Source organism: Lipophrys pholis, assembly GCF_963383615.2.
Source record: "Lipophrys pholis genome assembly, chromosome: 10".
Classification (NCBI taxonomy): domain Eukaryota; kingdom Metazoa; phylum Chordata; class Actinopteri; order Blenniiformes; family Blenniidae; genus Lipophrys; species Lipophrys pholis.
The window spans coordinates 1944561-1967409 of NC_137640.1; the positions used below are offsets into that span (position 1 = coordinate 1944561).

The following is a 22849-nucleotide window of genomic DNA, read 5'->3' on the forward strand; positions in this document are numbered from 1 at the left end:
GTTCCAGACAGGAAGTTCACACACATTATGCATTTCAAAGGTAAGACTCGGTTGATGCTGAAACCTTCCACATCTCCAGCGTGGTATTTGTGTCGTGTTAAATGCATGGTTAATCTTTCGGGCAATCCTTCAAGAGTGAAGATTAATGGAAGTCATTATGCGGGTAGCTTGCTCGCTCTCGCCAACACCGGCTCAGAGATACAGTTGCACTATTTTTAGGTGGTTCTACTTCTCTGTATCCTAGGGACAGAGGGAGTGGTTGAAGGAGATGCTTGTTATTCCCTGGAGCCGCTGCCCGGCCTGAGGGCAGATGAAAAGTTAGAGTGATTCTCTGAATTTCAAGTCCCTCGTACCCAAGCCCCTGTTCTTCGTTTCCTTCTCTGCTTGATCCATTCTGCCGTCCGTTCGTCCAAGTCTACCCAGAGAAGGGTCACAGTCGTCCATCACCACATGGTTTCTGAATGCTGCCTTGAATTAAAGCAGCAGTTTGCCGGATCTAAACATGGCTTTCAGACAATTAAATATGGCGTTTGTGATGGATGCCTCGAGGCCCAGAGCAAAGTATGGTGGACTAATAAGTCCTTGGTGCTGGATGACCCCGTTTCACTGGTACCAGGGGAACCGTGTTCTGATTGAACGCTTCAATAGATCATAGAAGGAACTGAAAATTAGTTTTTCGAGACTAAAGGTGAGACGTTAGATATTCTGTTGTATGAAATTGGTTTTTCAATGTACCCTTCGCTAAACAACGACAACGTACATTAGCTATATGGGGCTACGATGCTAGCTTGGTGTGTTGCTGGAAGCAACTGGAAGCTGTTAGTGGTCAACCCAGGATGCTTTTCAAATTCGAAATGTGAGTCCATCTGGACACCTTCATGTGCAAATATATATTTATAATGATATTTAATTAATATAATTTACAATATATTTTCAAACAACACCTTAATCCAGGTTTGAAAGCATTCTGAAATTGGATCTTGCAATATAAACTAGGTGCTATTTTACGCTTTTGGATTTTCAGTCATTAATAAATATGAACATATCTAAACATCTATAAACATCAACAACCCTGGACACATTTTCAAAATTCTCAACACATTTCTGTTTATGTGAGTTTAAACTAGGGATGTCCCGATCAGATCGGCAGATATCGGATCAGGTCCGATATTGGTGATTTATGAGTGATCGAGCATCGGCAAATCTAGCCGATCACCCCGCCGATCTTAAAGAAAAACAAAAAACTTTTTCACGTCAGCTGCCGTAAAGCGAGCCCAGTTTGTGACCTGCCGTAAACAAATAGCAACCTCGCCGTTAGCAGCCTGGAGCCATTGAGTGGATAAAATGTCAGCAGTCTGGAGGTATTTTAAGGTTGATAACCAAACCAGTCCAGCGGCCAGTTGTACTATTTGCTTCACCACAGTCCCGAGAGGTGGAGCACCAGAGCTTCGTTTAACACTACTAATCTGATTAGACATCTAAAAAGTAAACATGCGGCGGAGTACGCTCAGTTTACAACAACAAGCAAAGAAAAAGCTGCACTGAAGCAGCAAACTCTCGACTTTAAAATAAAGGATCAGTCCCCACAGGGGAGCGATTTGGTGAAGAAAAGAACCCAGAAGGTTCCTCTAGTTTGAAGGGAGACTGGGATATTCTGAATAAGTTTTTGAGAGTACTATGTTCAGAGTACTTTTGTCAAACAGGTTTTACCACTTTGAAGTGGAATGAAGTGTTTATAATTCACATTGAAATGTAAATGTTTTGTGACATTCAGGTCAAACCTCTCATACTGCTTTAAGTTAGACTGAAATTTAATACACAAAGAAGTTACATTGGAGCCTGAGAGCTTTTATGTTTAAGATTTATTTATTTATTTTTATTATTGTATTTGCACTTTTTTAGGACTTATTTTCAACCCAACCAGCCAAACACACTTTGAAGTGGAATTGGGTTCTTCTGATTGGTTTTACTGAATACTGTTTATGTTGTAGTTTTTTTTATAGTTTATATGTTTGTCAAAGTGATTTACTGGGTTTCATTTTAATTTTTTTTTTATTTGCCACAAAATCCAGGTGAAGTTGTTTAAGTTAACATAAATAAGAGATACAAGACTGCAGAGTGTAACTGGGTTTTGTTGTGACTGTTATGACTGAATAAAGTTTAAATAAGTTCTTAAGTGATTCTGAGAAGAATTTTGATTCAATAAGTGAGTTTTACAATCATTTCTAGGTAAACAAAGCTTCTGCCAATAGTGCTTTTAGCTTCAGATGTCTTAGTTGCTCCAAAAATACACTATTGAGTATATTTGCAATAGCAATGTGAGTATCGGCTCTGGAAAGTATCGGTATCGGCCGATACTCAATTCTGAAAAATCGGATCGGTATCGGAGGCCAAAAAGTGTGATCGGGACGTCCCTAGTTTCTAAATAACTATGATGGAGAAAGTTGAACCGGACCTGCAGCTTTTCTGCCGAATTTCCCCTTTCAAACGGTGAATTAGAAGAGATGGAACCGAGTCCTCTACTGGCCCGCCGCCACTGCGCTCTAAGATTAAGATTTTGGACATTCTGCTTTTCAGATCATGTATTGTTGGTTGTTTTTTAAGACTCATGAGGAATGTTGATTCAGTTGTTGGAAGCTGTGTTGGCAGTCCTGTTAGTGCCGATTGCTCCGGCTGCTGTTTGTCAGGCTTGCTGCTGCTGAATTTTAAGATGTTACACGTGGATATATCACAATAGCTTGTCTTTGTTTTGCATAGCCGGACTTTTGGAGGAATTTCTTTGCACTTGACATGACCAAGCACTCCCATCAATTATTCAGTACAATCAGAAACAAAAGGTGCGAGGCAGTTTTCAGAAATGAGTTTGAATTAAAAACCAGAGCTCCAGATGCATTGCACTTGAATATTTGCTCCATTTAATCCCTGTTAATTATTCATTTATGACAGGGTGTCCGCGGGGTCTTAAAAAGAATTAAAAGTTGATAAATCAATTGTGGGAAAATTAAGGCCCTCAAAAGTATTAAAGAAGTCTAATCGCGATTTTATCAGTTATTCGATTTTATACGCTTTAACTCGGTTGCGTTCTCGGAGCTAGATCGGAGCTCTGCAGCCAGACGTCAGCGTTTTAAAACTCCAGCTCGCCGAGGAGAACAGCACTGACCGCGGCATCAAAACAATGAACTGCCCGCTCCTCCGCCGTAGCAGGCGATTCACACCTCCGTGAAGCTGCGTCCCACTCCCTGCAAAACTCCCTGAAAATAGTCCCAATGGTTGGAGCTGCGTTAGAGCTGGAAACATTCTGTTTGTGCTGCCTTGCTAAATAATTTCTCCAGGGATTAATAAAGTCATTCTGAGCTTTTAAAGATAGAACTAGTTTATTATGAGACGATGACGTCACGCAGACCCTCACATTGTCCACATGGAACAAAAATACTTTGTACTGCTTCCTTTTCTGTCCTGATACTAACCTCAAGTTTTTGGGAGAATACATGTATACATTTGTACATTTCATACTTGCCCGTAGAGAGGAGTTTATTACAGCCTTATATCAAGTCAACAATAATGATAATAATAATATTAAAGCAAACAGAGCTCTGGTATCAGAATCTTATCAGCAGATATACAAATTTAAGTATCGGGATCGGATCAGAAGTGAAAAAATGTGGATCGGCGCTTCCCTACTGAAGTGAAGATGAGCAAGTTCCTGAAGCAGTGTACTGTAAGCAGCAGCTTGTTGACAGCGTCAACAGAGCTGGCCCCTTTGTGTTGATGTTGGACGAGTCTTGTAATGTTGGCGTTGAATAGCTGTTATTACTTGTTGTGACTGAGGGGAACGTCAGTAAACCTGCCTTTAGTTTAATTCATTCTTTTGAGTTCTATTTCTTCTCAGCTTACCTCATTTCTGTTAAATTGTAAACTACAACTGTTAAAGATGTGTCGCTAACAACAACTTAAAGTGGCGATGAGGTCTTCATTTCTTTTGAAAGGTTTTCAAAAAAGTCTTAAAAAGGTATTAAAATTAACCTCAGGATTCCTGCATATACCTTGAATTAGTAGAACTATTTCTGCAAGAGTAATGTGAAATGATTTATTAATTAGTCACTTAAAAAGCCAAAATACAAGAAACACTGCAAATGTGATGAAACTTCCATGTCCACGATGCCAGATTGTAACATTAGATATGTAATGAAGCTGAACATTGCACCACCGTGCCGGTTTCACATCCCTGTCACTTCCTGTGTGGTAACCATCAATCCACTCGATCTTCCTCCGATCCATTCCTACTCTTTGATTCGCCATTTACATTTTTCTGACAAGTCTTCATGGGTACAAAAATCAAAAAACCCTCAAAGCCACATTATCGAGTGTTTCACTTGCTAATAGGCTTCATCTGCAGATAATCGAAACGTTATCAGCAGGGCAACGGGAGCAGAGCTTGGTGAACAACAAATGATGAAGAGTAGCGCGAATGTGGGAGAATTACACCAGAGATGGGCTCAGTTACCTTCACACCCACGGGACTTGTGAGGAACAAGCAGAGAAAGTACCCAAATGGCTTCCCATGTGACGTGAATATCCATGTAGTACACAAAGTGCTCCCGGTATAGAAGACCTTCACAGGAGGAGGCCATCCATCAAACGAAGTAAGACGGCGGCCTCCTCGTGGAGCCTCGGGACTTCTTCGGTCACAGCTGGAGGAACATAAAGAGACTCATCGACGGCCACGTGGAGAAAGTTAGAACGCCGTGGACGGAAATGGGGACGGCGGATAAGTTCCGATGATCGCAGTACATTGTGAAGATAAAAACATGCACGCGCTCTTGTAGGACCTTTGACTGTAACTTTTTGTGCTTGCAGTCCTCTAAAAAGAAATGCAAAATTAGTAACGCTCCAAAAATAAAAATGTCTCAAGAGTTTCAGTCAGTTTTACTGTGAGTTGAGCTTAAATAACGAGCCCTTTCCCAGCTTTCTAGTGTGAAATAGTCCATTGTAGTGCTTGTACATTGTGTTAAAGGTCATTCAAAACACATAAAGCATCATTGAAAAGACATATTTGGAAAAAAAAAGAACCCACATTAAATCATTTAACAAAAAAGCCGTTATTTTAATGGTAAAGATATTTTCCTGTCCTAACTTCGCTGCCAGCAACACAATAAAAAAAACACATTTTCAAAGTATTTACAGATTGTTACATTACATACTGTGACTTGATGTCTTGGCTGTTCTCTTATTCCTCTACTTTAGGACTGGCTTTAGCCCTGGTGAAGTTGGTTTCCTGTGTCCTGTCTGCTTTCCCTCAGTGTGTGGTTACCTGACTCCTCTGATGTGCTTCACCTGTGTCTGACCCTCCGTAGGCCCGGTTTAGAAAACAACGTTTTCAAGTTGCTTTGGCTCGTGTGGACAGGGGCTATAAAGAAATCGCAAAAATAATGTATTTTCACTTGGAAGCGTTGACGTGTAAACGGCGGTCTATTGCACGTAAAATCACTTCTCTCCTGTTCCTGTAGCCAGATCTTCTCAGTGCCTTCGTGTCGAGTCATCCAGTTTCCCTCTTGGTCTCTTGGACGCTTTTGCTCGTTTTGTCTTGGAACCAATTTTTTTTTTTAAATAATGATTTTTAAGTCTGCCTTGGGGTTTGAGTCTGGGTTTGGGTTCTGCCCGTGTGTGGGACACCTTTGTGTCATGATGCATCCAGAATTTCAGCGAGTAGCAGGTGTGACTCTTTACCACCAGCCGTGCTCTTCCACCGCCTGCAGATTGTGGTTTGACGTAATATTGAGCAAATTAAAAAGAGACCTTTCCTAAAAGAAACGACTCGGCCAGTGGGAACTGAAATATGCTCACAAAGTTTGTGTTTCATGTGGGAGCGACTGAGAGCTCAAAGGTCACTGCATCTAATCAAATACAAAATATTATACCTTTTGTTTTATTCTTTAAAAGCTGAATTTGACGACAAACCCTTAATGAAATTTCTGTTTCCCTCAACCAGTTTTGAAATGAGTCATTAAAAATATTTTTTCACATTATTTTCAGGCGAAATACTTTACACGGTTGTCAACGTGTCAACACTTTAAAAACCAAGAGTTGAACACGAGAATATTCACAAGCTCTCTGAATGTGTATTTCATTGTGGAATTAAATAGACGAAGGAGAGAAAATCCATTTGAAGTGGTCTGAAAGTATGAAAAGTTTCAAGAAAAGGCAGCGTAGTAAAGTTGGAGAGGGAGAAATCAATAGTTGTCTGCTTTTCATGAACACTAACAGGCTGACCTCCTTCAGCTTCCTTTCAATTTAACGCTCTGCGCCGTTAAACTATTTCCACTTAAATCTTAAAGCACGATCTTCTTGTTTTCATTTTGTTGATTCACCTTTTGATTTTTAAGAAACTAGCTTGCAGTAGTCCCTACAGAGCATTCACCGAAATAATAATTTAATTCAGCCAGCAGTATACGCTCCTCTTATTTTGTAAAATGGTCACTTTTAGAGTTTACGCAACTTTTGTGGGGAGAAGTTTTACATCTTGTGCCGAGTTGTTGTTGTCTTTCATCAAACGTTTGATTGGAGTTGAGAAAAAGCTTATGTTGAATCAGTTATTATTCTATTGATTATTCTATGGAGCCAATTTGGTTGTTGTGATGCTGTTTTGATCCCAGACGACACTGTGTTACAGGTCATTAGCCGATAATGGCACAATGAAGTCCCGGGGTAAATGTCACCACAGTAATCCCACAAAAATGACAAAATATGTTTCTAAGCTATGCACTCTACAGAGTGCCCGTTCTAGTTGGTTTTTGTAATGGAAGCAGACACATATGTGCGCAGAGAACAAGACGCTATGAACATAAACAATGGGAGAACACCGACATTCTAGTGGACAGACCGCCAAGTTGGATTGTTATTACTGTGACTGTCAAAATAAAAGTACCAAGTCCCAGAAGAATCTGGACGAGGAGTCATGACACTATGGAGGAAACATTGTGTTTATTGTTTATCTACTGAGTATTATATATATATAGTACTATTTTCTTTAATTGTACAGTCTGCAAGGTTTGAGAACAAGACCGTGCAGAGCTTATCCCTCCCCCCCCCCAGTGGCTCCACATATCCACCCACCTTGGACATCCAGTTACACACCTTCTTACTCCTGCTGCCCACACTCACTACACGTTCTGGGATTACCACCCAGAGCGATAAAACTCCCACACACATGCAAACAATTGTTACACACAGACAACCTACGCCACCAATTAGAAGGAGCCCATTATAAAGAAAGTGTTTCGTACATTTCACTAGTTGTACATGTATGCACAAGAGCCCGCTGGATACACACACTGGGTTAACATGTGCGTGAAATCATACATGGACATTAAGGTAGACAGGGAAACATTGTGGATTCATATTCAAAACATATGCAGATTGTAACTGTCTCATTATAACAAGAAACACTCCAAAAAAGACTTTGAATAACAGTTAAAGATACACTTCCCAGAATAAACCTATAAATCTGGGTTTCCCTTAAGCTTTGGCTTTTTCGCTGAGCCCTTCAAGAGAAGAGAGCACTTAATTCCTTTAAACATACTAAATCCTCTTCAAATACCCAAATTGCCTTCAAAACAAAGAGGATGCAGATGTGAAGTTAACCTGCAGGTCAAATATTTCCCAGTTTTTTTTCCTGTAACTAGACAAAAAATTAGACCTAATTCAAATAATTCCCTTGGTTCAAACTGTGTTTAAAGGTGGTCCGTAAATTAACAAGACACTCGAGCTGCCAGCTCATCATTTGCACACATTAAATATAACAAAATATAAGAACACCATGTGGAATTAAGTTAATTAGTCTTATTGAGAAAGTGCTGCCATGTCATCATATTTATCTTAGTGCAACTCCTGGCTTCTGTTAATGGAAAGTCTGAGAGGATAATGGGAGTTTATGCACTAAAAGTATGTTCTTTTGTAATTAATATGCAAATGTGGGGCACATGTGCTCAGTAATTTAATGAAATCCTCTCCTCTAAGGGCAACCTTAACATTGATGAGGAATATTGCAAAGCAATTTACGGGATGGTAGTAACACAGAGAGGGATCACGATGACTTAATTACCTCCTCTTGTTGGGATTTACGTTATTCGCAGTAAATTACTGTGAGTAATAGATTACTGAAAGTAATAAGAAGTAATTTATGAAGAATTGAAATTATTCACTGGAAAAAATTTCCATTTTATCATTAATAATTACACAAAGTAATGGATTAATTTCTTAAGGTTAAAATAATCATTACGAATTATTGATTTTAATTATTAATTGGAATAAATTATCATTTAATCATTAATGATTACATGAAGTGCCAGATCAATTACTTGAGTCTAATAAATCACTGAAAGTAATTGATATATTTATAAATTACTTGAACTATATTTGTCATGTATTAATTATTGATTGCAGGGCAATTACCAAACGATCAGCCTCAATTGAAAGAACTCACTTAACTGTGTTAACATTCTTTTCAAAATACAACTACACTTCATTATTTCACATTTCATTATTTATCAAGTATGACCTCAAGTATTGTTCTATATAACTGTTAGACCATTTTATTGAATAATGTACTTTAACTAGTCATGTTTTAAACGTTTTAGGTAAATTGAAACATTTTCTCACACATTGTGAGACATTAAACATTAAACGATGTTTGTTACCATGTTTTCGGTGCCTGTATTGTAAAGTTTGTATTATCTGGTCAGTGCTGTCTGGTTGATGTCATATGAAGAGCCTTGCAGGGAAGCACAGAGCGAGTTTCATGGCACACTCCAGTTGTTATTTTCCTTTTTGGCTCCCAGCTGCTAAAGTATTTTTTTAATTGTTCAAACATGAGTTAGATGTTTGAACGTGGTGTGTTCCTGTTGTGCATTTCTCACCATGTTTTTGTTCACACAAGGACATTTGTTTTTTCTCAAAGTATTAAAGTTGTAAGTTTCTTTGTAGCCTGCAGCAGGATGCAAAGTACGACAGTCCCAAAACATATATACTCTCTCAAAGTTGTTGTTCATCTATAATGTTACTTACCAAGATGGAGGATGTCTCAAGTTCAGACAACAGACGGTATTTTGTACTTTCCTCAGCTACCAAACAGAAAGTTTATTTGTTACACACAAATCTGATCTCAAATAAACAAGTAATGGCAAAAACACTCCCGTGACTAATGAGGCAGTTTGGTACAACACTTTATATCCATGCTCTGAGTTTAGATTTTGTATGTAGAATAGGTACTTAGTATAGGTACCGATACTAAGTACTTCTGTTAAATATAGATTAATCTGTGTAAAGAAACATTTGAGCTAGTCATGAGGTAAGTAGGATTTCTATGAAGTTGCAGACTGTTATAAAAGACAAAATATTCACTGAGCAACTCTTTACCAAGCGTTAACGTGGACATATACTTTATACATCGGTGTGATTTACATTTACGGTACAATAACAATGTTTCTGGCAATAAAAGTATTTGCTCGCCTGCCTTCACACATACGTGAAATTAAGTGACCTCCGATTCTTAAACCAGATTTATTTTTTAACAGAATAACCCCTTGAGATTTAACATCTCGGCTGCGAGGGAGTCTCACAACAAGCAACTGGAAACAATAATAAAAGAAAAGAAAAGAAAAGCAAAATGGCAAAACAACATTCACAACAAACAACATGTATCCAGGTCAGTAGCTTTTAGCAATTGTGCAGCCATTATATCTGCAATAGGTTTTGGTACAAAGATAAATAGATTGCCGTGCACTATTTGTACCCTAATCGCTGGATGAACGCAAAGTCCAAAGTGTAATAGTAGTAATGTTGCTGAGGCAATAGTAATAGATATTGTTACCATCATCAGCTTGCCTAATATGTTGAAATTTACGCCTGGAATAGTAAAAACAGCAAATAAGAGATAATAAATGACAGTAAACAAAATGAAACAACAGTAAAGTAGAGTTTAAAAACAGAAGTTTGTAAAAGCTTGCGACACGCCGTCTTAAATTGATTGAAGGATGTAATAGATCTTATTGAGCAATATGATTTAATATGTTATCAGTCCACCCTTTTCAGCTAAAACAGCTTCAACTCTTCCTGGAAGGTTGACGAGTGTGTTTGTTGGATCTTCTGACCATTTGAGGGGTCAGACTCTGAGGCAGTGTTCATTCCGTTGACTAAAAATTATGAAAAATCTTAATCAACGGACCTTTTTCACGGACAAAGACTTGATAAAAAAGAATTAAAAAGTAAGAAACAAAGACTGTGACAAAGTGTGTGTGTGTACGCGTGTGTGTGTGTGTGTGTGTGTGTGTGTGTGTGTGTGTGTGTGTGTGTGTGTGTGTGTGTGTGTGTGTGTGTGTGTGTGCGCGTGTGTGCGTGTGCGCGCGCGCAGGTGTTTTCTGGAGTATCGGCATGCTTGTTTTTACATCTTTTGTGAAACTGCCATGCTCATGTTTTTGACATTAAGAATAAAATACACATTTTGTAATACAACAGTTAAATCTGTGTCTTCTTGCATATTGAAACTTGAATCCCATTCTAGAACAGGCTGATGGGATTTAGTTGACTAAAACTCCCATGATATTTAGTCAACTAAACTAGACTAAGACTAAAACGGTTTCAGATGACTAAACTAAGACTCAAACTAAATGGTGTGATACTCAAATGACTGGTCTGATGTGGGACGAGAGGGCATGGCTCGCCGTCTCCTCTCTAGTTCAGCAAAAAGATGTTGGATCGGTTTGAAGTCATGACTCTGTGCAGGCCAGTCAAACTAGATCATATACATCTTTATGGACAGTTTCTTTGACTGTGTATTTATTCGTTGCAAGGAGTACCCACAAGAATGCATATGTGTATTGGATCAGTATTGAAACATGTACAAAAATCATTTATACAGTCACTTCTCTCGGAATATGCCTTTGAGTTGTTTTTGTTTGTTTGTCTTTTAGAATGGAAAGTGATGGTTATGGTAATGAAAATAATAACAGTTCAATTTGTCCTGTTATCTAGGGTATAGTAGTGAGGTGCTGGAGTCTCTCCCACTCTCCTCATGGTCAGCACTGGCCAGCGTGTGTTGGACTCAGGCTGCTGTAATTAAGTTGTGAGATCTCTCATAATATTGAGCTGTAGCATCATCCAGCCAGAGGAAATGGGATTGCATGCCAATTAAAAGTTTCCCTACACTCCCACTCAGAACCTGTTAATCAAGTGCACTCCTATCATTAGTTGCTGCAGCCTCCAAGTTTGATTTATGAAAGTTGAGCTGTTGGTGTAAGACAAAATTATCACCGTTGAAAAGATACGCCTACACTGTGTAAAAAAAAAAAAAAAAAAAACAAGTAAAGTGAGACTAGTTTCAGCAGAGATTCTGTATCACGCTCTGCAGCTGGTCCCAAAAAATCTGAATTTTAAAAAACAGATGAGGCATTTTGTCGCTGTTGCTCTGAAAACCTGGAGTTTAAATTTCAGGCGTTTTCATTTCAGAAAGGTTTGCACGTTTCCACGGCAACGTGTTGAAAACGATGTCCGTTTGCGCAGAAATGGCAGGGAGGCTGAAAACGACACTACAAGTTGGTCCGATTGGCTGTTTTTGTAATGAAACCACACGCACACATAGGTACAGAGAGCAAAATGCTATAAACGTTAACAATGGGAGTCATGACACTCTGGAGGAAAACATTGTTATTTTTGTCCAGCTACTGAGCATGTGCAGAAGAACTTGTTACTATGGCCGTGGTGCGCCTGAGCAGTAGTGACACACAGAGGCGAAGCCCGAGCATTTATAGAAAAACTCCCTTTTCCAAGAAGATGGAGTCGGAATGTTTTTTTTTTAGGGTTCCAACGTGCGAGCCAAATTTAAAAAAACACGGCACTCTTGGCGCTATTGGTTTGAGGATAGAGGCTGAAGGACTGGCAATGACGTGTTTCCAAACATTTGTTGAACAGACAGCGCCATCTAGTGGCTCCAGAAAATAAAGACTGGTTCGTGAAGCTTCATTTGGCCGTCACTACTGCTCTTATGAGAATTGTATCCTGAGTTTCCTTTTCTTCTGCTGCTGTCGTCCTTCCAAGTCTCGGATGTTCAAACATTGTTCTTCTGCAGATTTTGGACGTACCCACTGGATCATTGAGATTTCTTACTTTCCATTATACCCAACCGGTGTAATTATTCTCTGCTGACATCAACATGGATTTCTTCTGTTTCACAGATGGTCCTGTGTGAAATCCACAGCAGGTAATCAATGTGTGAAACAAACATGCTACGTTCAAAGTCACCCAAACCACCTATAGTTAAGTTCCCTTGACCCCATTTTTTAATGCACCTTCCTGCTGAAGTGTGACTGACTGCACGTATATTCATAGATATTTTAAAGGTACTTGAAGAGTCCTAGGGGTGGCTTTAAATTGTTGTTGTTAACGTTTTGGAACAATATTTAATTACTCATCTTACGAAAACACACAAATACTATACTTGATTGGGTTGTACGTATTGTGTAAATGATGAGCCGTTTTATTTATTTTTTTAACACAGGATTTAGAGTTGTTGGAGAATAGGTAGTTTTACATGTTTGAATGAGTAGATCTAACTAAAGAGTTGTGGATTTCGTTCTTTTTGTCTTTCCAGTTTAACATTATAGTCTTTTTGGTAAACTCCAGTGCTAGGAATACAAAAAGGCTTTAAATTGATGAGACAGATGTAACGCTGAAGTATCACCTAGTAATGCAGTTGTTGGGCAGACCGGGACGCTGAGGCTGAGTATCTCTGAGATCCTTCTCATGACCTTCAACCTTCAGGCTTGACTGCGTTTGCAAAGCAGAAAATGTGGAAATAATCACCGGCAGATGGTGGGTGTTGTGGGATTTTATCCTGGATGAGTTGTGATTTGGAACTGCAGGTCATGGAGAATGCAAATAGTAAAGTTTTATGGGGGGCTGTTTATAGCTTCAGACTATTTATCCGTGGTTATTGATATGCAGTAATTTGTATGTTTGTGATAGAGGCTTTTGTGGTTTGAGTGATCACATTTTTGCGTAATGAGAGCAAATATGGATGTTATGTTTATAAATTATAATTCCCTTCATGATATCTCATTAGCTGTGTATAGTGACAGTGATCTGGGATGTTATTAGGGCCCAAGCACTGAATGTGCATCATCATCATCATAATTTTTGTTCCAACTTGAGTGAGTTTTTACATTCAGGCCTCAAAAACACCCAGAACAAGGCAATTTAGCACATCATCATTCATGGCGCCACCACAGACCCCCCCCCCCCCCCCCCCCCCCCCCGACCACCCACCAACCATATTCACAATACTTCATCATGAAGGCCTCGAGGCTGTCCTCACCAAATCCAAGGCAGTTTGGGTGAACTATCAGATTGGGTGAACTCAGATTTATGGCTGAAAGTATAAAACAAGACATTTCTTACCATGCCTTCTTTGCACATGTTTAAAAAAAATGCTCACCAAATTTGGCACAAAACTCAGGTCTGATGAAAATGTATGTATTTCATTGGTACAGATGTGGTACAGACAATTTTGTCAGACTTACAGGAGGTCCATCGCCATGAAACAGGAAGTGATGTGTAACTCTGCTCTACATGCTGCAATCTGCCTGATCTGTTTCATCCAAATCTGCCTGATCGCATCCAAATGCCAATGGACTTTGTCAAACAGCGCCACCTTGCGGTATGGGTAATTTGACATTTTAGCCCATATTTCCATGACACTCTGACGTGCACCAAACATCACCATGCCCAACGTTCCAATGTTTTTTTTATTCTATTTGGATTTAGTTTTAAAGCACACAACGTGTTCATGGAGACATATTCATTGCATTCTGCTTTGGTCTCTTGAAAAACTCCATGTGACAGAGCGAAAAAACATCAGTGAGAAATGTGGTCGCGCTTAAACCAGACCACAATTACAGTGTTAAATTCATTTCCCCGAGTGGTGATGAAATGTAAGAATAAAGGCAGAAAAGCAGAGAGAATAATGTGGAGACGCTCCGGTCATATAGAGATTCTCCTGTATCAGTTTGCTGCATCTTGTACCGTTCCATGGCCCGCAGTTTAAATGGAAGACTTTTATAATGCAAATGCAGGCAGGAGTGATAAATCTCCCGTTCGCGCTCGTCTCCTGGCTTCCCATGATACAAAAAAAGATCTGCTGTCTCGCTCTCTCTCTCTCTCTCTCTCTCTCTCTTTCTCTCGCTCTCTCTATCTTTCTCTCCCTTGCTCTCTGGCTCTTTATCTCTCTCGTTCACATTCACAGAGCTCAGGCTCACTCATCTGCTCGCCGCTGCAGCATTGCGTTACACTCGCCTCCGGGCCGCATGAAAAATGAATCAGGCTCAGGTGAGACAGTGAAGGGGTGAAAGAAAAGAAAGAGACCCCAAAAAGTAATACTGAGCATTGACTCAGCAACTTGCTCAAGTTCCACACAAAAATTATATTATATTACATTATATTTATTTCACAGAAACTTGCATAAGTTCCACATACAACAATTCTTTAATTATAATACAATACAATGCAATAATGTAATTTTATTATAATGAAATTAATAATTTCTGGGTTTTATTTCTATATTTTTCACTTTAAAAAAAGCTCATGACAATTCACTCACTAGCGCAACACATTTGGTGTAATATTTCTAAAAACAGATCAGTGTTGAAGAGGTAAAGCAGTGTTACCCCAACGGAGGTACATCATATTACTGCAGAGGGTGTGTGAGGAGTTTAAATCCTTCTGATATTCACCTGGAAACAAAGTGTTGACCGAGCTCAGGTTTAACCATCATTGCGTTAATCCTTTGCCAATTTCATGGCAATTTTGTGGAATTATGTTTTTGATCCCTTACGGATTAAGGTTTAGCCATGATTTAACCATGATTAGTAAGTTCATTAAAACTCATCCATCTATGGAGAAACCCCCCCCCCCCCCCCCCCCCCAGTTTCATTCAGGAATTCTCACATAGTGTCGCTTTACTAAATCAGTCACATTTCTTTTAAATTCCCCAAAACAACATATCAGCTCTATTCTCGTTTTTTCCCCACATGCTCAATTTATTACTTTTATAAATAATTAAACCAACTAAAAATGACACATGAACCACAAATTATTAAAAGTATTGAAAGATTTTAAATGGAAAAATCTCTTTGAAATGAGAATTCAAGCTCTAATTATACAATAATTTATCTCGCGGTGTAATGATACACAGAGCCATGGTTCAATACTTACTTTGGTTTTTGGGTCACAGTTCGGGTCATTTTTCATACAGTATGGGAACAAAATGGAAAACAAATTCTAACATAATCCAAAGTTTGAAAATATAAAGTACTGTCTGGTCATGACTTAAATACATTTGTCAAATCAATGAAATATACACAAAATAAGCTATCTAATAAATATAATATTCTGCCACATTATATTGTTTTTGAACAATTTCCACAAATGTGTCACAGGTCCAATTACATTGTGTTCAAAGTCTATTTCCCCAAATCCAGCTTTGGTCCTGAATTTTTTCCAGTCTAAAAGTCCCTCTAGAGAGCTTTACTGAGAACAGGCTGTTTCTGTGTCTGTACCTTTAAATGCTAATGAGGTGTGTCTGTCCACGCCTACTCCATGTCTGTTTTCCTTGTAGCGTTTGCGAGGAGGAAAAATGGCGCCAACTTGTAATTATAGAGGGTCAGAGGGAGTATCCTCTACCAGAGGGTGTGTTCTATAAAGTATGAAGAGAAAATCTTTGATTTGCATCATATGGGACTTTTTAGCTGAGCTGGCTTCAAAAACCAGTTTTCATTGAAAACTTGTAATTGTCCTTAGTGATATTTTTGACAATCAAAGCATCACATTTCTGATTAAAATAATAAATAAAAATAAAAGTATATTTTTGCAGATCATGTTTGTCCTATCAGTTTATACTTTATTATAACACTTTATCAGTTCACCCAATCCATTGTGATCACCTCTGTATTGAATATTACATAAAAATTTTCTTCCGTATTTTTTTTTTTTTAGTTTAGTTTTTACAGAAAAACCTGATGTCTGCGATTTTTCCCAGACATGCTCTACATAGAATCGGTCTGTAATAATTCAGTACAGAAACCTGACATATATGTGCTCTATCAGACTCTTGTAACGCACACGCCTTTCGTGCTGTTTCATGAGGTTTTGCCTTGTTCCTCCTCACCAGGGGGAGGCGGTGGACGTCCAGTACGGCAGTATGGATGATCTGAGAAGAGCTCAGGACAGCGCGAACCTCACCGGCCAGATCGCTGTGGTCAAGCTTGGGCAGGCGCCCCTACTGTACAAGGTAAGATCACAAGGAATCCAGCAGCAGAGGAAGCACAGATCATGATTATCAGATTGATTTCATGTACTTCTACAACACTGCTGCCATGAAATGTACTTTACACACGGTTTCATTCTGCTTCTTTTCACCCTCAGTGTAGAAATAAATGGTCCAAAGTTGTGTGGCTGGAACTTACATTTAATCACACGTCCAATAAAACATGGACTAACTCGTGTCTTATGGCTGTCGCCGTCTGGCTGTGTGCGTCACTCTAAAACGTCCCCGGAAACCTTCTCAACAACAATTGTTCTATTATAATGTCCCGTTTTGTTTGTTACCTTTGCTAACTAAAGTTGTGGTGAAGGTAATGTTTTTGTCCTTGGGTATTTATTTATATATTCATCGGTTTGTATTCATGTATGTATGTATGTATTTTACCAACTTTTTCCCAAAACTACTCAAGATTTTTACTCAATGGTTTTTGTCTCCCACACTCTTTACATTATTTTATTTTTTTCCCAAAGACTTGGCATTTATTCTGATTTCTTTCCTGGGTCTTTCCACAGTATCGGCAGTCAGTCTGCTCACCTTTTGACATTTTTGTTCTCTGCTTTATTGTGTGGACTTCCTCAGTTGTCTGCCCCCGTAGTGCCCTCTTATTCTGCCGTGATCATTCAGCCACTCTGCAGATTTGCGCACTCTTCTCCAGGGTGAGGTTTTGCTCTCTTGGTCACCTTTCCCCTCGTCGCCGTGCTCTTTGTGCCACACACAACAGTCTAAGAAAAGTCCCTGATGTCACCCAAGCTGCACGCGCGTGCTAGAATCCTGAAATCAGTTTTCATATTTGTCCACAGATTCACCGATTCTTGGTTGCACACACACACACACACACACACACACACACACACACACACACACACACACACACACACACACACACACACACACACACACACACACACACACACACACACACACACACACACACCCACACACACACACACACACACACACCATGAAGATAAGCTGATCTAATTTGAAAATCTTTGTCTTTGTGGTCACAAATAACACAAAAATTACTTCCGCAGCACAGTTAAGTATGTTTTGGTCTCCTGAAGGTTAGTTTTCCAGAAGTAACCAAAAAACTTGTCTCATTTGAAAAACACAAGTAACTATGATACAGTGCCATCATAGTACTAAACAGTATTTCTTGCTTATGAAAAGTCTCAAAGCCTAAAAGAGCTCTCTGCCGCTCTGTCGGATGCGGAAGTAAAACTGTTTTCCTTAGACGTGAAGTTGAACATTGACAACCTTTATTGCCTGAAGCGACAACCGAGTGGCAATGCAAACAGGTGAGAAGAACAAAATATGTTTTATAAGAATACAAACTAGAAGTTTTCCAAGGTACCAAAGAATTGAGAATAAATAAAACAAAGTTCAAATTAAAGTGTCAATGAGTGAAAGGTCAAAGGAGCTTCAGCTTGTTGGCAACGAACTTCCAGCATTACGTCTCAGCCGGGATCGTTAGAAACCTCGCAGCTCTAACACGAAGACACAGGGTGGGAGCGCCACCCTCTGTTCAGGCGTGAGATTACACGCCTAACTGTGTTCATGTGGGATACACTTGTATCCAGAATCAACAGAAGTGCAGATTTCCTTTCAAGTACAAGGAGAATGATTTCAATCTCACATCCGTCAAATCCTTAAGCAGAAGCAGATTTAATTTTTCTTTTGTTTTCTGGTTGAAAATAAAGGTCTGTGCTGTTTTCCTTCCTGGTCTCCGACGTTGGACATCGTGCTGCACTGCTGCTTGTACAAAATAGTCTGAGGTACCCGCCAGCTACATGGACCAGAACCAGGAAGTGAGCCTGGCTGGATTTTCAGTCCTCAAAAGGAGACGTGGGTTTTAAATCCTCCTCGCATGACCGGCGTTGAGCATCCATCGCAAACAGCAACTTTATTTTCAGTTTCTAAAATAAAAAAATACATAAAAAAATCTACACACCAGACATATTTGATTTTTATGCCCAAAGTAATAGAAGAATGCCTTTTATTGTCACATGTACAGGTACAGTGAGATAAAAAAAAAAGATGGCTCATTATTATTATTATCATTATTATTATTATTATTATTATTGTTGTTGTTGTTATTGTTATTATTATTGTTGTTGTTATATTTGTTTACATTGATGAATTGGCCTGCTCGTTTTGATTGTGCCAAAAAAGAAAGAAAAAAAGAGAAATATAAAGAAATTGGCCTACGACCATTTGTGTTTCATGCTTTTGTTTAATATAATTTTATTTAGTTTTGGTTTAGTTTATTGATAAATACCTACATACCAATATCATTATGCATCTCTAGTATTTAGCAAACATATTTGAATATCTCTTTCCTTCCTGTAAAGGTAGATTGTGTCATTTAATGAACCAACTATTGACTTTAGGTGAAATTTGTATTTCTTGTTAGGGAAGACCCATGGACATTTTATTTTGTTTGTTTGTGTTGGAGGTTTCTCATTTTGGAATAAAAAGCAAAGGTGTAATAAATCACTGAACCTTTCTGTGTTTAACCAAATATGTGACATTTTATGTTTTGATCTTTGACCTGATGTCCTTCCAATGTTACCAACCCCTCTTTTCCTATCCTGCCCTCTTGAGGTTATAAGAGCCACAGCCGCAATGAAAATTGCTGTTAATCTTAGTAAAAAAAAAAAATTCAGACTTTTCCTGAATAATACACAGACCATGAATATGCTACGAAAACGCCCTCCGACACTATAACACCGTCTGCTTTATTCACTGAATGTTTTTTGGCTTTCGAACTTGAAGTTAATGATAAACGACGGCCTAATAGGAGGGGGGAAATGTTAAAAGAGAGGTCGCTGTTCTGCATTTGCATGAACATGGCTAGACTTTAAAAAACCCCAGAAACATTACATCAGATTGAAAAAGGCTGTCAAATGCGACCCCCTCCAGCAACAGGCTGCTGACCAGTTTTTTTTCATTCCTGATTCCTGTTTTCACCCACAGATTATGACAGATCTGATCATGTGTGCGTCACGATGAGCGGCGCTCTCCCCTTCCACGTAAATGCGGAGGAATGATTGATGTGCCTTGTACTCTGGTTAATGAGTGTGTGACGGTGACTGCAGGCATGCCATTATACACGCACTCCCAGTCATATGTGACATATGGAGAATGCACGTGTTTATCATCACTAACATGAAAACAATATGAGGCTGGGTTTGAAAATTGTGCACATAAAGAATGTTATTTGTGCTGACAGCTCCTGACTTTCCACCAACTCATGTTGCTATTTAAAAGAGTCATATTCTACAGCTTTTCAACACTTTCACAATGTCTCGTTGGTCCAAAAAACTTATAACCAAAGTTTAATGCCCCAAATCGAGCTTTTCCTCCATTTTCCTCCATTTGAATATTGGATCATAGGAGCTGCGTTCAGAATCTGCTGTGTCTGTGTGAGCTGGACTGGCTCCGCCCACACTTGTCCATCTTGGGAAGAGGAGGAAGTACTTCCTCTCGTGGTGCCATGTGCCAGAGCAGAGCTGCCTGATCGTGGGAGGATTGTCGGTCCGGGTCCAGGTGGGACAGTGCCTGGTTCTGGACCTGGACCGCGGTTCGCCATTTGGGGACCCCTGGTGTAAACAATCTGTTAATGACTCTTAAATTAAATAAACATAATTATGTTTGTTTCTGTGTTTGCAGCTGTCTGTGCTGTCCAACGTTGGATTTGGTGGTGTTCTTCTTTACGTGGACCCTTGTGATGCCCCTCCCAGTCGCCACAACTGGCATCAAGCCTTCCGAGTCACCCTGAACCCTGGAGGTAACCCTGCCACTGGTGAGTGACATAAATATGTTTTCAATTGAAAATGCAGCTGAGAGAGCAGAGCTTTCAGAATCGCGGTGGACCCAAAAGCAGCCACCGAGTCACGAGTGCAGTTCAAGAGGGTTTATTGTAGAACGTAGAGCCGGCGCTGAGGGATCCAAAAGGGGTTGAGGCATGTGAAGCAAGCTGGATGATCAGGCACCGAGACAAATATCATTGACTGCCACATCATTACCATGTGACCGACGTCATGAATAAGCACCGGAGGAAATGTTAAAAGATGTGCTTTCTTTCTTTCTTCCTTTTTTTTGATCAAGCTCCTTCTTTCCCTCGTAAGTTTGTCCTGATTTTGTCGGCACAATCACTTGAAAATCGCTCTACACGCGCTGACCTGTGTTGCCAGATTGGGCGGGTCTCCTCCAATTGGGTAGCCGTAACATGATTTCTACACAGGCTGATATTTGGGCTGGGTTTGATTGAGGTGTGGTGAGTTTTATGTTGTTTGGGCTAGAAACAATTAGTGAGACCTGGCAACCCTGGCACTGACCATCCCTATTGACCGCCGTGAATGGCGTGCTCGACGTGAAGTCACGCCGTCTTCTACGCATGCGCTCTGGGCTCTGATAATGTTCACATGGCAGTCTGATAGAGGTCGCGTTTAAAATGTAGAGTGAACGAGTGAATGGAACCAAATGGAGACAGACGGAGACCTGACAGCAGCACACACACAAATAGTTCAGAGGTTGGCGTGCTGATCAAACACCTGTTGGTCCTCTTCAGGTAGGCTGATGGAATGATGGTTGGAGAACCTCGGACTCTGATTTTCCATAAAGTGAAGTCTTTTGGGTTTTTTTTGCCTGCGCTTTTCTCTTCATTTTGGTGAAACTTGGCAAGAACATTGTTTTCCTCCGTCGTGTCATGACTCCCAGTCCATATTCTCTCAGAACTTGGTAGTTTTATTTTGACAGTCACCGTAACAACAATCAAAGTTGGTCGTCTCTCCATTAGAATGTCTGTGTACTAACATTGTTCGTGTTTAGAGCGTATTGTTCTCTACTGCATGGGTGTGTGGTAGCGCGTGTGGTTTCATTACAAAAACAAACAACAGCGCCAGCTAGTGGCTCATCATGAAAACGACATCTTTGTCAGCGTTCCTGCCATTTCTGCTCAAGTTTTCTCCACCAAAAATACCAATATGTGTTTTCACTTGAAATGTTGTCATGGAGACGGGATCTAAGGCAGCGTTTACACGTACCCGGGTATTTAAAAAACTAATATTTCTCTGCGTTTCTTGCATTCACACACAAACGCAGCTACGACTCACTCCAAACGATGATTCCTAAAAACTCCGACCACAGTGGAGAGTTAGAAAAAACTCTGTCTCCGTTTGCAACTAAAGGACAGTAGTCGGAGATTTACGTCACAATTCGTGACCTCGTGTTTTTTTCCAGGGTTGTGATTGGACATCATGGCTATATGCTTCTCGTTACATTGCCCCCTACAGGGTTTGTTCATAGTAGCTCTGAACCAGGTGTACATGTGGGTCCGTGTCAATGAAGATTATTTTGTAAACGCAGAGGGGGACATACTGTTTTTTGTAGAAACCTGGGTAGGTTTAGCCCACCCAGTGATGTAATACCGCCTTGTACCAAAAGATGCTGAAGTGAGTAACTGTAAAGTCATAAAGCCGACCAGAATGGAAAGAGCTCTGTTGCTGACACTGGTGAAACAGAAAAAGTGTCAACATTGGCATTTTTTTCCCCCACTGGGATTCCTGGGAGCATTCTCATCTTACCACGGGACAAGATCCACGCTGCAAAGTAAACCATTTTACCTTCAAGGTGACACTAAGAAATGGTCAGACAAAAATGTAATCCCCACAGAAATGTATATGAGAATATAAATCCATATGTAAGAGTAAGAAACAGACAGATGATAAATGATGACTTTAATCTGGCGCAGATCTAAAACTTGCTGCCTTTCCTTACCTTGGCCTCAGACAGGGGTTGTTATATCTCTGTGTATCTGTGCGACTCGTATCCACTGTGTTGAAATCACTCTCCCTGGATGGATGACCTCCTCGACCCTCAGTCTTGTCTCTACTTCTGGGGACTTTTCTCTGCCCTGCCGAGTCAACGGGGACGTGTCATTACTGCTGAAGTATCTTTAGTCCTTGTAAGAGTCCCAGCACCACAGTGGCATGATCCAGCAGGGCCCCACCAGATGTCTGGACTGCTGCACGAGCATGTGTAAGAGCGTGTACTGCCATCGTGTACTGCCGGGGTATTTAAAGTGGAAGTGAGAGAGACAGATGCTGGCTGTCTGCTCTCTCACCAATCGCCATACTCGCAGGTCCCCAGTGCTAATTCAGCCCAGAAGAACAGAAGATGTGGAAGGACACCTCATTACTCATATCAACCATACTTTATTCAGCTGCTGAGATTAAATGTCCGTGCAGAGGACTAATGTCTCACCAGCATGTTTTAACCAGAAGTTAATTAAAGATTAATGTGCTCTGTTATCTTGCAGGTTGTTTTTTTCTATATATATATATATATATATAGTGTTCTATGAAGGAGTTTTATCTCTTTCTTGGTTTGTCTCAAATTTCTTGTGAGAAATTGATCCCTGAAACATCATCATACCAAAACATCTGCACTTATGCCTCTGTAGGATCAATACCACTC

At 39.9% G+C, this 22849-nt stretch overlaps 1 protein-coding gene across 2 annotated transcripts in view; it reads left to right on the forward strand.

Moving 5' to 3' along the window:
• The window catches only part of naaladl2 (N-acetylated alpha-linked acidic dipeptidase like 2), a 376461-nt gene that overhangs the window by 176319 nt on the left and 177293 nt on the right, over positions 1-22849 (forward strand). For both annotated transcript variants that reach the window (XM_080474206.1, XM_080474205.1), the window contains 2 exons: positions 16217-16336; positions 20042-20174. In XM_080474206.1, coding sequence (XP_080330332.1) covers positions 16217-16336; positions 20042-20174 — 253 coding nt within the window. The remainder of the gene's footprint in view (positions 1-16216; positions 16337-20041; positions 20175-22849) is intronic.